Source organism: Parasteatoda tepidariorum, chromosome 9 (assembly GCF_982258835.1).
Source record: "Parasteatoda tepidariorum strain Cologne lab strain chromosome 9, Ptep-v5.0, whole genome shotgun sequence".
Classification (NCBI taxonomy): Eukaryota; Metazoa; Arthropoda; class Arachnida; order Araneae; family Theridiidae; genus Parasteatoda; species Parasteatoda tepidariorum.
The window spans coordinates 58,302,809-58,321,289 of NC_141763.1; the positions used below are offsets into that span (position 1 = coordinate 58,302,809).

At 30.7% G+C, this 18,481-nt stretch overlaps 2 protein-coding genes across 2 annotated transcripts; one reads left to right on the forward strand and one right to left on the reverse strand.

The window, feature by feature from the left end:
- Window positions 1–2,463: 2,463 nt before the first annotated feature.
- On the reverse strand, window positions 2,464–12,798 carry LOC107437996 (monocarboxylate transporter 12-like). The gene is made up of 5 exons (XM_043046061.3): window positions 12,714–12,798; window positions 8,090–8,284; window positions 6,992–7,135; window positions 4,283–5,122; window positions 2,464–2,909 (listed from the first exon to the last, which is right to left on the reverse strand). The coding sequence occupies exons 2-5, from the start codon at window positions 8,271–8,273 to the stop codon at window positions 2,773–2,775; spliced, it is 1,305 nt and encodes a 434-aa protein (XP_042901995.2). The 5' UTR covers window positions 8,274–8,284; window positions 12,714–12,798; the 3' UTR covers window positions 2,464–2,772.
- Window positions 12,799–17,042: 4,244 nt separating this feature from the next.
- On the forward strand, window positions 17,043–18,065 carry LOC110282598 (mu-type opioid receptor-like). Its single transcript, XM_021146455.3, has one exon. It carries the CDS (start codon window positions 17,043–17,045, stop codon window positions 18,063–18,065), a length of 1,023 nt encoding a protein of 340 aa, XP_021002114.3.
- Window positions 18,066–18,481: the final 416 nt, after the last annotated feature.

The window sequence follows — 18,481 nt, forward strand, 5'->3', positions numbered from 1 at the left end:
ACGAAATTCCTTTATTAAAGCCCACTGTTAAGGTTAAAACTCGTTTTAATATCTTTTAAGCGGCTAAACCGATTGGTACGCCTTTTTTGTTATACATTACGAATACTTTTTGGATCATTTTGTGATATTATCTATTCCTCTAGGTTAAGTTGTTCGAATGCAATATTGAAAGCTCATGTTTTTTTCTCATTGTTTTAAGGTGTGCTGTCGGGGAAACAGCCTTATAACAAAATGCTTAAAAAAGAATAGAAGCAGAGGAAATCTCGAAAAAAAATAAACATCTAATTAGCTGATAGTTTAAAATCTGCTGATAGTTAAGTAAAAACGCGTGTTAGAAAGAAATACGCTGGCTAATATAACTTTTTAAAAATTAAGGAAAAAATTATATTTCCCCATCCGTGGTAATTTTAAACATAAATATGCTTATTCGTGAGCCAATTCATTTATATACATATTTTTTCTTGTTCAAAATGTTAGCATATGTTATACTCAACATTTTATTAATAAATTCCTCACGATACCCATTTTTGTCAATTGTAAAAAATACCTCCAAGATCTTAAAATGTGAACATGCAAGAAGCAAAAATTAAATTCAATTTCTCTTCTGCAATACAAGCACATGCCTTTTGTTTTGGTTTTCGACTGTACGATTTTTAATACTTGAAGTTCTACTTATTTAAACAGGTGAACCGCAACTATTCCTTAGGAACAGTTAGTATTTATTTAATGTAATTAAAGCTATATTTTTTGTAATATTCAACGAGTCATGTCATTCATTATGTCATATTTTGTCATATTTATTTTTTGTCATATTTATTTTTTGTCATACTTATTTTAGAATGTTCATCACATTCTAAGAGGTAAATACAAAAGCAAGCCGCGCAACAATGACGAATGCGAATTGATGTCTTAAGAAATCTGTAGAAACCTGGCCACCGAAAACTATAGCTTTGCATCGAAAAATTAGCCTATTGTAGAAAATAATTACTTTCTACAATAAGCTGATGTTCATACTTCCCCAAATATTAGCTGTCTCTTGAGATAAAACTTCAAAGTTCGAATTTTTCCTCGAAGCTTTAGCCCAGTGTAGAGAATTGTTAGTCCACAGATAATTAAAAAAAATTGTTCTTTATGTTACATTTAGGGTTAAGTATTGAAATTAATACCACGAGATAACTGTGACTAGCGCCATTTTTTTTTTTAAATTGTCCTGGATCAAAATGTAAAATAATACTTTTTATCAAGTTTTGCAAGTTCATTTTGTTCCGGGAACCTTTAAATAGTTCTCGGAAAAAAATATTGAGTCAAAATTCTCCAAATGGTTTTAAAAAACTATTCAAATCTATGAAAAACAGTTTCATGTTGATTCAAAGTGATTTGTAGTAAATGTAAATAGACTTATAACAAAGCTCATGTATTAGGCCATGTTCTTTCATATTTCATTAATACTTTAGATTGGTATTAATGTTTATAACCTAAAAGTACATAGTCATAATTATCCCATTTTCTTTTTTCCTTTTTTTTACCTGAATGGAGTAATTATGATCATATCTCAATTCAATTCAAAATTGATTACTTTTTATATTCTGTTGCCTAAAAATATCTAGAACATACACAGTTTTGTGTAAGTTCTAGATCCTCTATCCTCTATTTTACGTATGTTCCAGATCTTTTTTCTTACACTCCAAAGAACTTGCCAGAAGCTGTTGCTATGGTAAAAACCAAGAATATGAGCCAGTGAAATATTGAAAGAAAATATGGCATTCCAGTATCAGCTGCAAATTAGAAGAAAAGTTATTTTAGAAATCAGGGAACTGACTGCTGTGAACATGAATTTGAAAGAAGAGCAGGAACGTATAGGATTCATTGGCATGAACCAGGTTTGATTATTCTTATAACAGGCAAGAATTTTAGCCACTTAAAAATTCATCTTCTAATATTTTTAAGAACGGTAAACCAAGAGAGGACTGGCTTATACGCTTTATGAAGAGGCAACTAGTCCCCCTTTCTTCACAATTTTTTCAGTGAGATTTCCCGCCTTGTATTTAAACCAAAAACTATTTTGCACTGTCTTTAGTTTCGCTTTCATTAGTGTTACCGCTGCACGTCTAAATAGTTATGATGTATGGTTTTTACGTTCTGATTCCCAAAACTGATTCGAAATCTGTTTTAAAGGTGAAGTTGGAAAATTATTTTCCCAAATATTTTTACCTAATATTAATAATTATTTAATGCATATATTTATCTTAAACACCTTAAAACGATAGAGTTAATTCACAAAAAATATCTGGGTTTTATTTGACCTTTTTTTTAAAAGTACATTTTATTAATGACTCTACATTAACCCTGTGCTTAACGTCCTTTTAAATGGACTGTTCCTTTTTTTTTCAAATACAATACGCATTAATAAAATGCGATGTAGATACTCTCTAAATTTTTCGTCTCATTGAATAAAAAAATACATTTTTTTTTAAGAAATTTATTATGTATTTATGTTAGATCACACTATTCACTTTTTCTTTGGGAGAAACAAGAAATTTTTTTACTGTGCCTTTATAGTTCGGGCATTATGTAATACAATCCAGATAGTCAGTTCTTGTTTTTTATTGTCTTATATTTCGGGCATCATGTAACACAATCTAGATTGTCAGTCTTTATTTTTTTTTGTCTGTTTATGGATTGGGCATCACGTAACACAATCCAGACTGTCAGTTTTTTTCGTTTTCTGTTTTTTCTTTTCATGGTCTATTTATAGTTCGGGCACTATGTAGCTCATTCAAAATCAGGAGTTCTCGTTTTCTTCTTCGCTAGGTAAGGAACGAAACACGCTGAAAAAGCACAGAAAATACATGTTATGCCCAAAATATAGAATACACCGTCATATGAACCATGAGTTCCTCTGAAGTAACCTGAAAAACAAAAACAAGCTTCTATTATGGGCAACAGATATTATGAAAATAATAAAATATTTTAGTAGCTCGTGTAAGTATTAGGGAGACCGGAAAGTAATGTCATTTCGGTGCATTTGATATTTTTTTTATCAAGATTTTATTTTTAATCAATAATGTATTCACCCTCGTAAGCAACAACCTTTCAATGTCGGATCAAAAATGAATCGAAAAAATTTTATTGGTTTTTAATACGAATGAATATTAATGAGCCGAAGCGACATTATTTTCCGGTCTCCCTAATATTTTAGAAGTTCGTGTAAGTATTTATGTTGTTGTAGTCTCTAATGATACTTGGACAAGCCAAGCTCACCATCAGCCTTTCGCGAATAAAGTCGTTTGACAAAAGAGCACTGCAAGGGTGAAAGAACATCGTGGCTCAGAGCACCCACGGATAGATGGCAGCACCACTCATTCGTGAGATCTGTAGGAGAAGGAAGTTTTTTCCTGATCTATGTACTCGTGGACATGCGCTCAGGGACTGACCACAGGTCTTTCGATTCACACATTTTGCGTGCAAGTATATCGCATTGCACTCGGTGAGTCTTAGTGGAGTAGAGAATCGAACCCCGACCGATTCTCTAACTACTGAACTACCACGGCCTTAAGTATTTTAGTGATTCATTTTATTATTTTAGTGATTTTTCGTATTATTTTAGTGTAAATCAATAAAGAAAATTTTCTCTTTTTAAGTTAACACCTTTTGTACACAAAAATGTTACATTTTGTGATAAAAGCAAAAAACATTTTTATCAATTTTCGATACCTGATACGAATATGATTTTAAGCTACTGGGGTACTTTATGTTCTGACTCTATACTGGATAGAGGAAAGGATAAAGCCAAGCAAAATAGAGTTACTATAGACCTTAAATATTGTTATTAAAGCAAATGACCAATTGTTTCTGATAAATTTCATTTTTGTGGTGAACAAAATGAAACCAATTTTATTCCTAGTCGATAGTATTACTAGCGCCGGGATAGCCTGGTTGGAAGGACGCTTGGCTCATGTTCAAGAGGCCGTCGGTCCGATCCCCGCCGGCCCAAAACTCTCCGTGAACAAAATGGCGACTGGTGCACACTAAACTTCTGAATAAATAAAAAATGGTTCTGAAAATCTAGAAATTTTTGTTCCTTGGTGTGAAAAATAAAAAAATTCACCTTAAAACAAATCAATAAATATTTATCAAATATTAATTTTCTGAGAAAACTAAAGTTAACATAAAATGTGTCTACAGCAAAAAACAAGTTGTCAAAATGTAAAAAAATATGCATGCTTAAAGTCGCTTACTATATATTATAATCGTTTTAATTAGTGAAAGTTTATATATTTACCTATGATAGACGGAGTTGCTAAACTAAGTGGAATACTCAGTATATGTCTACTAGTCAGTGCCATAGTCCTTTTATCATCTTCTATAAATTCTGGAACCAGTGCAATAGTTAAAAGGAACAGTAATCCGAATATAAAATATATTGCAAACTCGCATATCATCAGAAACAAAGGATTATACACAAACACAAGAACTATAAGCAATAGACCCGTACTGAAGAAACAAATAAATGTCAGTTTGGTGAGTTCCATACATTTTGCATCAATGATAAATCCAGAAGAGAAACGACTAATTAAGTCAGACACTGATATAATTGTAACTACGTGTATTTTCATGCCTTCATCTAGATTTTTATCCAAGCTGTAATCAAGAATTATAGTCCATATTGTTACAACAATAAACATAAAACAGCTATTGATAATAAGCATTATAATAAATGCTGGGTCAATAAAAACAACAAAAATCTTATTCCCAGGGAAATTTCTTATATTTCTTTCTGCAATGTAATTATCTTTATCACTTTTCTGAATTTGTTTTGCAGAATTAGTTTCAGTAGTGAGGCCATTTGCAGGGAAATTTTTATTTTTCTTCGGTGAATCATTATTTGAAAGATTTGGCATCGCTAGGCTAGCTGGAATGGTGTTTGCTACCATAGCAGAGAGAACTAAGAAGCATCCAGACAATCCGTACAAGTTTATGCAAACCTGCATTACGGGAGGTAATAAAATTGCACCTAGACTTGCAAACGTCAATGCCAGACCATTTGCTGTACTTTTATTTTCAGAAAAATGTTGGTTGAGATAAGGTGGAATAGTTTGGTGTGATAATCCGTAACCGAAACCTGCAAAATATTCACAAAAATCTGAGTAACACAAAATAGATAACACAAAAAACTGCAAGTTAGTGACTTTTTGTTAATTTGAAAGTAATCAAATCAAGACGCTATGTTTTTTATAACTCGGCAGCAATTAAAAATCAAGAAAACAAGGATTTTAACGATGAATGATTTGTAGAAAAAACGTTAATTCAGTTTCTCACGTCTAAAAAGTTAATTAAATATTTACTGCGCTTTACATACCTGGTATTGCAAACATAACTATCGATTTTAAAAATAAATTTTAAGAAAGGGGAAGTAAATAAATATGTAACTTATCTGCGATTTTCTAAGGAATCAAGGTGATTCACCTTCACTAAATTTCAAAATTAGTAACAAAGTTTTGTAACAGATGGCGCTACTTACTGAGGGGGAAAAAATAATGTTTCTTAAGAAAAAAATACTATTTTCAGCAACAAAGCGACAGAGTCTGAGGACAAAATGATACTCGAATAAGAATTTTAGTTAAAATGATCTGGCATCTAAATGGCATGTTTTTGTTCTTCCAGTCAGCAATACTATCTGTTGACGAACTTGGTAACTATTTTGAAACTTTTTGAGAATAACATAAATAACCATTATTATCAGCAACAATGCAGCGCAATTTGAAGACAAGTTCAGAAGATATCCAAGAAAATATTTCAATTGGAATGGTCTGAAATACAGTTGAAAACATTACTTTGCAGTTTTTGGCTATCTGTTAACGAACTTAGTAACTAATTTAAGACATGGTAGGAATAATGTTCTGGTTTTCTAAGCAGAACTTTGCAAATCAGTAAATTTTTATCTCCTTCAACTTTTTTAAAATTTATTTTTCCAACCGTTGGTTATTTTGAGGACATATCAATTAATGTTCAAGAGTGATTCCGAAAATTAATCTCCCCCCACCCATAGTTCTTCACAGGAAATCGAACATCAATTACTAGGCACACTGGCTTAATGTGAAAAACACTCATACACTATTGAGTATGATCATGGTCGAAGCAGAGGTGATTACCTATCAGTCTGGTCTAAGGGCTATGTTGCTAGTGTTTTTAGAAGTTGGAAAAAAGCTATGTTGTACTGTTACAACCTGCCGAAATAGAATATGGCTATTCGGAAAAAGGGCTGAGCCTTCTCACATCTAGCGTTCTGTTAATGAATGATGATGTGAAACTCGGTGATAGCAACACAAAACCGTGTTGCACCTCTTAATTAAGGGCGCCTTGACCATTAGCTATACTGTCCTGATCTCGCACCCAGTGACTTCCAATTCCTGAAGCAATGCTAAAATCACGCAAACTCTTCAATGCTTCTTCTATATGCAGAGCTCTGATTTTTTTTTTTTTTTTTTTTTTTTTTGAGGAGAGCTTTTTGAAGCTTATAAAGCGATATCGAAAATGCTTCAGCGTACTTGGTAATTATGTGTAAAAATAAATTTACGTGTAATCTCTCATATTTAATTTTTTTTTTTGTCTTTCATACATCTCTGTTCATCAGGAGAAGCTTTTTTTAGGACTCCTCTTTTTTTGTTTTAATTGAAGGAATTTTATTCTCTCACTAAACACTATATATGTAAAAACTAGTTGTTATTAGAGATGTAAATATTGAAGAATGTAATTGGTTGAAAAAGACAATGAAAATGTTTTGAAAAGACAATGCCAATTGGTGTACCATATGCACTCCAATTTTTTTAATTTATCATTCAAACCCAGAAACAGATCGTGCTCCTGTTCGACTTTCAACTATTTGCTTTAAGTCTAATTTTCTCCAGTAGTAAAACTAAATTATTTTAAGAATTAAAGATTTTACTTCACAAAGACGGGTGGAAATATTTTTGAAGTCTTAAGAAATTACCAAATAGTCCGCCCCATAAAATTGTGACTGTAAAAATATCTTCGGCAAAAAAGCAAAACCCTATACTTAGCGTAGACACCAGACATCCCGCGATAATGAGCTTTCTTAATCCGAATATTTGATCAAAGTATCCAATCAGAGGACCTATAAGGGAAATTCATCAATTATTTAAAGGAAAGCACAACATTGAATTAGCTTAAAACATCCACAATTTCTAAAACTTTTTAAAATTTGCAAATAATTTGTAAAGTTTTAAAAAGGAATTAAAATTAATTAAAGACCTCCTTTTAAATTATATTACTGGATTTGAGACGATAAAGTTTATTTTCTTCTCCTTGTAACTTAGAATCTTATTCAGAAAGCAAGTAGGCTCAGAAGCTCCATCCAAACTTGCTTTCCTATTTCACCGATAACTTAACAACACTTCACCCGTAAATATGTTCTAAATAAATGTACGCATGTATTGTTAGTTCTTAAAAATATGTAAATGTTCCATATGCTGATTTTTCATGAGGAACTTACATGCAACTAAAAAAAATTTCTTTAATTTCTATTCCTTTACGAAACGCTAGGATTTCCAGCAACAGGAAAATTTATTCCATTACGAAATAAAAAAGAGCTGATGATGTTTTTGTAGGTAAAAACTAATTTTTGTTGAACAAACTTAAGTTAAATTTTGTATATTTTGATATTTCCTAAAAAAAGTACAAAATGCAAATGATAGTGTCTGAACCTTAACCTGAATAACTGGCTATGATGAAATATTTTGTCATACCCGAACTACTAGTGCAAAGGGTATAACAACATTTTTCGTCATGGAAATTACTTGTGGTGTAATTATGTTACAGATAACTACGAAAAAAAGACCCCATTGTGAAACAAGTTGAACTTAACAGGTTAAAGAAGAATTTAATTTGCTTATTCCCACGTTTACAGGTTTTTTGAGCACTGTAGTACATGTAGTCCTAAATACAACAACTGACTCCTACTTTCCAGAATAGACATTAAGTTGTAACCGTCGCTAAGATTGACCTCATCAAATGCTATAGCAATGAGTTATCATATTTTTCGATGATCCTTGATATAATATATACTTGCCTGAAAGAGTTCTCACCAGATAAGGCAAAACATAAACTAAAGAGGCCTCTTTCCTACTTGCATTGTAACGAGTTAATGATTCGACAAAAAATATTGTAGAAAGTCTGGCACTACCAGCTATCAAGAAATTGATTGCAGATGCTCCAACTAGCACCCTAAAATCATTAGATGTTAGTTGAATCATTTAGATAAAATCTGAAAAAAAAAGTGTAATGATTAATATTAGCTACAATATCACTTATTTATGAATTGCATTATATATATTCATTACTGTCAAATATATTATGGTAGCTCCGATAAAAATAAAAAGTTTTATATCTTAATATTAATAACCCGCTTTATTCGCTGAACTTGCGATATCATTTAGAAAATAAATATCGTTGTTTCAAAGGCAATTAACAGTTTAAAAATCAATGATAGAAAATGAAAGAAATAAAATCGTTTGGTTTACCGTGTTCTAATTAAAAAATGATCCTTTTGGTACTAATGTCTAATAAATGTTCTTATCGATTATGCTTCTATTGATAGTAGTATGATCAATTTGGTTTTTCTATTTTTTTATCTGGTGATATCCAGGTAGCTTTATGGACTCCTTGTGTCTCCAATTCGGTTTTTTCTATATTTTATCTGGTGATATCCAGGTAACTTACTTCCTTGTGTTCTTAATTTGGTTTTTTCTATTTTTTATCTGGTGATATCCAGGTAGCTTTATGGACTTCCTTGTGTTAAAATAGAGTTCCATCTATACACAGGACGGATAATTAACAAAATTCTATATAAAACATTCTCAATTTTCAGTCATTAATCTCTGTCCATTTCTTCCCATTATTGATTCAGCTCCCTAATTTTCGTGGCCGACTTTTGCATTTAAGTCTCCCATAACAATCAGCACGTCCTTTGCATTTATATTATTTTCAGTATCTTGTAAGATATTAACAAAATTAGTCTTTTTCTTCATCTTCTGCATCATTTGTAGATGCTTATGCATTTTTTTAATACCACGATTTTTTCTGCATAATCTATCAGATCATTACTTAGTTAGAGCAAGAGTAAAATTAAAACTGACTAAAATAAATACTAATATAATATAATGACTAATAGCGGCAACTGCAGAACCAGATGCAATACTGACAAACTACAAAATATTACTCCTATACTTAATTTTACCTTGAATCTAAAAAACAGATTCTAAACTCTAAAAGAGGAAAATGATAAAGATATGGAGGTAAATAAAAGATGGGAGATAATTAAAAAAATTCTATACAGAAACAGCAGAAGAAATGCTTGTGAAGAAAGAACATGAATATTATGACTGAATATTTGAACACACCAAATACTTAGTTAAAGAAAGAAGGAAAATTAACTTAAAAATTATTAACTGTGATTAAAAAGCAAATACAAAGCAAATACTTGACTCATACAAATAAACAAAACAAAGAATGTGAAAGTGCACGTAAGATAAAAGAAAATATGTAGAAAAAGTAGTAAATGCATTGTATAAATAATAGCTGCATTTACAAATGCATTGTATAAATGATAACAAAAAACTGTGTGATATTACAAATAAAATAATAGGGAAAAGGCATGCAGTGGATATGTCACGGGCAATGTAAATAATTGGGCATTGTTTATAATGCCCGGGCAATTTAAAAAGTGCCCAAAAGGATATGACAAAATGATAAATTACGTTGCAATTATTACATTGCCCGGTCATTATGTATAATGCTAAAAGTCAAGTGGGCAATTTGCGTCACACACAGCCACAGGGTGTCTTGGGATATTCATCCACTTTTAGATGCACCTGGATAATTTTTTTTTAATTTTTTCCCTCACATGCGCTGTATAAAGCAACTACTTCAATTACTCTTATCTGGTGCAGTTTTTATTATTTTTTTTTTAATTTTAAAGCAATAATTTCGGTATCAATTTAAAATTTATTCAAACGCTTTGTTTAATTTTTTTAAATATTTAAGCTATAGCAAAAGTGGCACTAGACCTAGTATATATTTCGGACATTTACCAAAGGTCTAGTCATACTAGGTCTGGTTAAATGCCATTGCCCGGTATACATTTGCCCGGTACTGCAAACACTGATGTTTGTTCTAATCTATCATCAGTAAGTATTAAAATGTCGAATAAATGTAATTATATCCGCGAATAAATTAGTATCAAATTGGATGTAATAAATATTACGGACATTCACCAAAGCGACTAATTTGATTGTCAATATTCACCGGTGAACATTGGCCAGCCAGAATCACACCACACGCACGTAGTTGTCCCATTGCTGTCAATTAATCAAAGTGCCCAAAGAAATAATAGCGGTATTTATAATGACCGGGCAATGTGAGAAATTATCGTAAAGTAATTCAAATTTATCAAATTGCCCAATTTTGATGGTTATTATTCATAATAACTAAGCATTATGAATACTGACCTAAATAATTACATTGCCCGTAACAGATACATCACTAAGGGATAAACAAGGAATAAAATTCACTTCAAAGTAATTACAGATGAAGAAATAGGCAGAACATTTTGAAGAAGCATTGAACTGAAATGCACCTGTAGAAATTGAAGACATCTCAGAACAACCAATAGAACAGCTGAACATAAACACATACCCAATCACTAGACAAGAGGTGCTAAAAACAATCAAATCGCTAAAAGGAGGTAAAGCTGCTGGAAGCGACAACCTTTTTTGCAGAACTTTTTAAGAAAATCCATTCCTGAAATAGCATCTGAAGTCTATAACAACTCTGTTAATAGAATTCTGAAATAAAAGGAATGGCGAACGAGGGAGACATAGCGAAGTGTAACAGTTGGAGAGGAATGTTTTTCAATGTTTCAAGTAAACTTTAACAAAATAATTTTTGAGAGGATGAAATATGTGATCGATGAAAAACTAGGACCTGAACAAGCTGGCTTTTAAGCAAACAAATCATGCATCAACCAAATTGCTACTTTAAAAATAATAGTTAACAATCAATTGAATTGCAGGCTACACTCTACCTAAATTTTATCGATTTTGAAAAAGCATTTTACAGTGTCTACTGAGAAACACTTTGGAAACTGGTAAAATATTACGGAATTCCAGATTTATTTATAAATATCTTCTGCAGTTTGCATATAAATAGTTTCCGTACAGAAAATGTACGGAAACTACCGTGTAAAAATAGTGCAATTTGGAGAATTCACCTCCCTTTTAAATGTTATTAAGAGTAAAACAGGTTTGCATTCTCTCTCCCAACAACTTTCTTAATAGTAATTGATTGTATTATGAGAAAAATAGCTAACAACAATAAGGGTATAAGATGGTTGCAATCGGAATATCTCAGCGACTTGAATTTTGCAGAAGATCTCTGCTTTCAAACAAGAAACCTGCAACATATGAAAACCAATGCAAATACCATTTGAACTGCAGCAAAAAGATGTGGATTAAAGATCAAGAAAGACAAAACAAAGATCATAAAAACTAACACAAAGCAGAATAACAACATATAGTTCGAAAACTATCCAATCGAAAAAGTCAATAGTTTTACCTACGTTGGAGCAGTTATTAAGGGCAGAAAAGGTACAGATCAAGATATTTCCAACAGACTAATTGAGACCACGCCAGTTTAAATTGATGAAGAGACAATACAACCTGTGAATAACAACTCGTGAGATCGATAAGAGATTAAATTTATCGAATTTGACGGTTCATAATCATTTGAAAGACGTAAATAATTAATCTCAAACCTCGACAGGTGAGTTTTTCATGTTCTTACACAATGAAATTAGTGCCATCGCGTTGACGCCTGTTGATTGTCTTCCCAAACGTCAGGAAAATTATCTAGTTTTGGAGCGCATCATCATGTACAGGAAATGGCTTGTCTACAGCAATGCTCCAACCTCTCTTTACAAAATGTTTTAGACGGTAAAACCATTACTTCAAATAAGGAGTTAAAAATTCTTCTGGATCAATTTTTTTGCCAGCAAAACACAAAAATTTTATGCGCGTGTAATCATGCCACAGCCAGATAGATTGTAAAGATCATCGGACCAGAATGGACAGCAATACTTGATTTAATAAAATATTTATTCACTATGAGAAAAACGTCTTCCATTTTCATAAAATAAAATTAACAACGAAATTACTTTCTGAGCAACCCAATATAATTCGTGCCCGACATCCGTTTATCAAACACATCTTTCTCCTGAGGTAACTATACTAACTATTAATCATAATTATAAAAAAAAATACCGAACAGTTCACTTGTTTATATGAACTGTTCCCTTTTAACAGTCCAATTTATCGCTCAATCTCTTCCAGTTTCTTGTTGACAACGTGAGAAAATGAAATTCATCGGTTTTGGTTATCAGTGTTCTAAAAACTAAATCCTTCATATATATGAAGGATTTAGTTTTTAGAACACTGATAACCAAAGCCGATGAATTTAACACTATTATCTATTATATAGCATAGTATCTTTTATACATATCATAGCACATTATTGTTCTAGTTAGATTAATATTAAGATCGTTTTAATCGTTACATAAACTAGTGAAATTGTGAGAAAGTAGTAATTATAAATGAATAAAACCATTCTTTTATGACAAATGACAACAAAAAAAAACTTACTTGTTATGTAGTAAACATTGAGATGGAATAACAAGCTATTGCGGAGACTTTTGTTATAATTGATCTTGCTAAAACTGTTTCTCTAATGAGTTCAAAAGTAAGTGAAATTTAGAAATCATTAACGTCGTTCTGAAATATGTATCCCATAAAGCACACAATAAAAAACCTTTGTCTGTTGAACGGAGTAAAAAGATGTAAACTGTATGTTTATGATAGTTCAGAGAATAAATTCATTTCGTGAATAGATTATTTAATAAATATTAAAACAAGAAATAATATTTTAGAAGAATAAAAACTATTTCAACCTTTTCTATCAATCTGAGAATTAAAAATGCATGGAAACTGTTTCCGTGACAAAAATACAAAAATATGATTTAACAACAACTTTCTTGGCTTAAGGGGAAAATTTTAAATTTATATATATATATATATATATATATATATATATATATATATATATATATATATATATATATATATATATATATATATATATATATATATATATATATATATATATATATATATATATATATATATATAATGATTTTAAAATGTATATTGAAACAAATAATTATTTAATGCGTATTTTAGGAGATGATAAAACTGAAAAAAAATTTCTGCTCATATTTTAAAAGCTTGGAGGAAAAAAGTTCTTGATGACATTTGAAAAAGTTTCTGATTTCAGAAAAGATCTTAATCCTTTATTTTATTTTTTCGGTCATATCTTAGAACCCAGGAGATAAGAGACTATATTAATCAACAGCATTTGTCTGATCTGGGAGTTGAAGAACGTTCCATGTGCATTTAGCATGCACCAAAAGGGAGAAGAGTAACTATGAGTAAATAGCCGTATAAAGCTAAACGCAGGTGATGCTTGCGGCTAAAATTCGTAATAAGACTTCTGGGTAACTGCTTCTGATTTATTTTTATGTCTAAGGTTAAAAAAAACACTATCGTATATTGATATATCATACCATCGATAGTGTACTTGTACTGTTAACAAACAATGAAATGGCAGGACTAAATTGCGAAATTAAGAATAGTGTTAACATTACATGATAAAAATTAAACTGACAATTAATCCGCATAAATATCAAACATTCAAAATAAAATTAAACTAAATGTTTTAATAGACAATTATTTAAAATATTCTAACCCTATATATTGTGTAAATAACATATTGAAAGAAATAGTTTAGTTAGCAGTCATAGTTGATGACATAAATTACATTAAAGAGGTAGAAATTAAATAACACCAATATTTCGTAATTAAATAATTATTAATTTAACAAAAATATACCAAGTAACATAATTATATTAATGTCATTCATTGCAAATTAATTAAAGCATGTATTTTAATTTCCCAAGATTAAATGTTGCAAAATATATTTATGATATAAGACAAATATTTCATGAGTTTTGTGCAATACCAAAATATTCAAAAGCTTTCCAGCAAGCTAAGGTTATCCTTTATAATGAACCCTAAATTTTCCAGTAAGTGTTAAATTTCTAACTAAGATATGCGAGTACTAAGTTTTGTTATGTCGGTCCTAGTTTATTATTACTTTATAGATGATTCGTTGGCTCAGACTTCGCATGAAATAATGCTCTTCTTCTGAATGATATGCTGTTTTTGCCACTGCTGTGTGTTGATAACAGTTATTTATACTGTTAGGTTAAATTTAGCCTATGTTTAGTCAGCGCCCTTTAGGCTAATCCTGAAGATAGCATAAAAAAATTTTAAAAAAATAGCTGAAGATTTGTGAAAATGAAAAGTATTTGTGGTCTAAGTTTTTTATATTAAAAAAATTGCGCTGCATTATATGGGCTCTTAAAAATTAGCAAAAGTTGTGAATTATTCATTAAATTTGATAACTTTCATCTAGGAGTGAAAACTTTGCCAAATTAGCGATTTTTAAAGACGTATAACTCTTCAAATATTTAAGTTATTTATCCGTTCCTTAGTAACTCCTTAAGGAAAAAAGTTAGACAGAAATTGCAATTATAGATTAGCCTCAATTGGAAGACGCTTAAACTGTGACTTTTAAATTTTTCTTGGTGAGTTTCTTTGTCATTAGTTGGATAACCATTAACGATAAGTTAGTTTAAGTTAGTTTAGTCGATAAGTTAGATAACATTAAGTTAGTTTTTCAACAATTACGAAATGTTATTTTTCTTCAAGAACTATAAGCAATTCCTTAGAATCGATTAGTTACATAATTGATCCAGTTCAGTGCCATTAAATTTTAAAGACTTTGATTTATAGAATCGAACTTTACGTTTCATGATTAAGATTTGCCATCATTAATAAAAATATTAAACTCATTGTAATGATCAGCTTCCGGACAATGAATGCAATTTTAATGAAGATTACGAAGAAAGGAGAAAAAAACAAGTACTATTTTTAGTATTTACATAACAGTTTCTTTTTATAGTGCTTTCGAATTTAGAAAGACATACTTTGAAGAGCTTCAGAAGATATTTTTTCAACCTCAAAAGACAGCTTCTTGTTGTAAGTATAAAGATTTGAATGACTTTGAAATTTAATTTAACAAATATTTAAGTTTTTTTTGCAAATGTAATAAAATACTTGAAATTTTTTTCTATGTTGCAATTGAGTTTTTCAATTAGAACAATGCGTATTTACGAAAATGATTACAATTAGAAGTGCGCGATTTCGAAAATGGACGAAGTTCAAAATACGTATTTACGAAAATAGACATAGTTGGAAATGCTTGTTCGCAAAAATGGACACTGCGCGAAATGCATATATGCGAAAATGGACATAGCTATTTATAATAATGGACTTGCATTTAATTCCATTTTCAAACCTTTTTTATGAGTATTGTTCTTATCTTAAAGAATAAACGAATGAAAAAAAATAAATTCGTAATGTGATATCTTAGATTTGCATAAATCACTTGGTACATTTTATTAACTTAGTATTTCCCTTAAAGAAAAAAAAAAGACTTGAAAATTGAACAGTTGTTTTTACAAAGTTGCCATGTGAACTGTACATTTATAATAATGGTAGTAAATTTAAAATGTATAAATTTAGAGCTTTAAAACTCACTTTATTGTTTAGAATTCTGAATACGAAGACATCGCTTGAAAAGTTAGATCTGTCGCTACCCCGGCCCCCAAAGTCCTGGACTTTGACTTATATTTAGTGTTTAAATGAATAATGATTATGTTTAGTGTTTAAATTAATAAGGAAAAGTAAGCGCGTAATTCCCTGTTTTGTTAAATTTGGACTGTCCAGTTAATTAATAATATAGTAAAAAAAATTTAGTCGCAAGGTATACATTTTTTACACCATTTTAAAGAATGCAATTTTACATGGCAGCATACTAAATTAGAACAAAATCGATCAAATAGTTCAAGAGAAATCAGATTTTTAAAAATACGACTTTTTCAAAATTCGATTTCTCACGAACTATTCGACCGATTTCGCACAAAATTTGTATTTTTTCATGTCAAATTACATTCATTAAAAAGATGTAAGAAACTGTATTTTTGACAAGTCAAGCTATTATTGAAGAAAATTAAATTTCAAACGATATTATATTTTGATTATTATTAAATAAAATAGAAAAAACAATAATCAATCCTTACTAAAAGTCTTTTTTTCATCTGGAATAATCTTTAAACGAATTTTATAACTGTTTTCCAAAAAGCTTTAATTCGCTGAAAAAGTTCACGAGATATGACGAAATATGCAAAAAGTAAACTAAGGGGTTCAAACTTTAGACCGCTCTCATAACCAAACTATAAACCATATTATAAAGACCATATTTCCCAGATTGCGGCTACCCCCTATATTTTGGGGGTCAGAAATCCGAATCCATGGAGAAAAAAAAGAGTATGTTTAGTCAAAGAAAGTAAGTTTTAGTGTCTAAAATATCCTAAATACTTAAATATCGTTGACTTGAGAAATGGTCTGCACTAATATATTAGCATATTTGAAGTAACCCCTTTGAATCATTAAGATTGAATCCGAGCGTGAAGATCAGATCATTAGATCAAAAGTAATTCAGGATGGTCCGTTTTTTTTGTTTTTATTTTATTTTGCGCACTGTGGAATTAAAAAAACTTTGTGCTTTATTCGATATTTTCTATTTTATTTTTCGATTTGTGTTTTAAGCTTTGTATTCAACTTTAATTGTGTACTTCTAATTTATGTCATATACGTTATTTCCTAGTTTGCTTTTCTTTAACTTTAGGATTTGTGCGTCATTTATTTCATATATTTTTTTTTCTTTTTCCTCAAATTTGATTTAAAGCTATGTTATTAATGCTTCACTTGATCTTTTATTATTTCAGAATCATGGAACTAACAAACTTGGATGAAGATTGTTCTATGAACGCCAGCAACTTAACTTCTTCCACAATGACTCCTGAATCTGAAGAAACTAATCATATATTCAATGTATTTGCTTGCCTGACGATTGTATTGATAGCTCTCGCTTCATTTGTTGGCAATCTTGCTGTCATAATTGTTTCGTCTTGGGAAGAAAAACTTCGAAATCAAACCGGCAACATCCTGATAGTCTTCCTAGCAAGCATTGATATTTTGACCTCCATATTTGTCATGATGCCTTCAGCTATCGCAATGGCCGTCGGCTTTTGGCCTTTTGGTGAAATAGCCTGTAGAATCAACGCCGTCTTCAACTACATGTGCGCATGCTCCTCATCACATACTGCAGCGATGATAAGCTTCGACAGAACAATTGCTGTTGTTTACCCATTGAAGTATAAATCCATGATGACGGCGAAAATTATGATTAGTATTTGCGTCTGGATTCTATTCAACACTGGATCCTGCGCGATATTTGTCGGTGCAACGCCATGGATTTCTTATGACTACAATGAAGCGGTTTGTGCTGTCACCTATTCAGAATATCTTTCGAAGGTCTTTATTTATTGTGGCTGCGCATTCTGTTACTACATACCTGCACTGATCATAGGAACCTGCAACGCCATCATCTTGATGCAAATAAGGAGGTCTTCTAAAGTGATGTCTGAACACATTACGACCATAAAACTTCTAGTTTTCGAACAGAATATGAAAAAACGGAAAGATATGGAAATGCGTAAATCCATATATAGTATGATGGCCATTGTTATAGTTTATTTTTTTAGCCTCACTCCTTATTCCATCAACAAACAGGGCAAAGCGATGACTGGGATTGATGCTCCTCCGTGGCTGAATTATACAATCACAATACTGATGTTTATTTCGTCAGCAACAAATCCTTTTATCTATGGTATTCTGCGTAAAGATTATAGGGATGGTTTCAAAAAAATTCCCAGATTATTCAGGGAAAAATACTATTACTACTGCTTTTAATGTAATGGTTTTGATGCCGAGTGCCCCAAAACTGAATGATGATTTCGAAAAAAATTTCAAAATGATGGTAGAAGATAGAGACATATGATTTGTTACGTTCTGCTTGGAAAATCTGGAGTTTTTCGCAATAAGTTTCTAGAGTTACTAAACTCTTTGCCAGCGTGTTCTTCGACAGAGAGTTCTAAATGAAAAACATCCGAAGTAATGATTATAAAATAATTATCATTTGCATCAAAAACGTGATGCTATCTGAGAACATTAACAGACGCCTGTTTAAATCTGTTTTCTTAACTTTTTCTTAATTTAAAAAAAAAACAATTAAGAAATGTGAGAGTCAATAGAAACGTAAGGTTTGCTGCGTTTCTCGAGACAAATCAGTGTTCTTCCTCATGAAATTTACAAAATTCGTCAACATA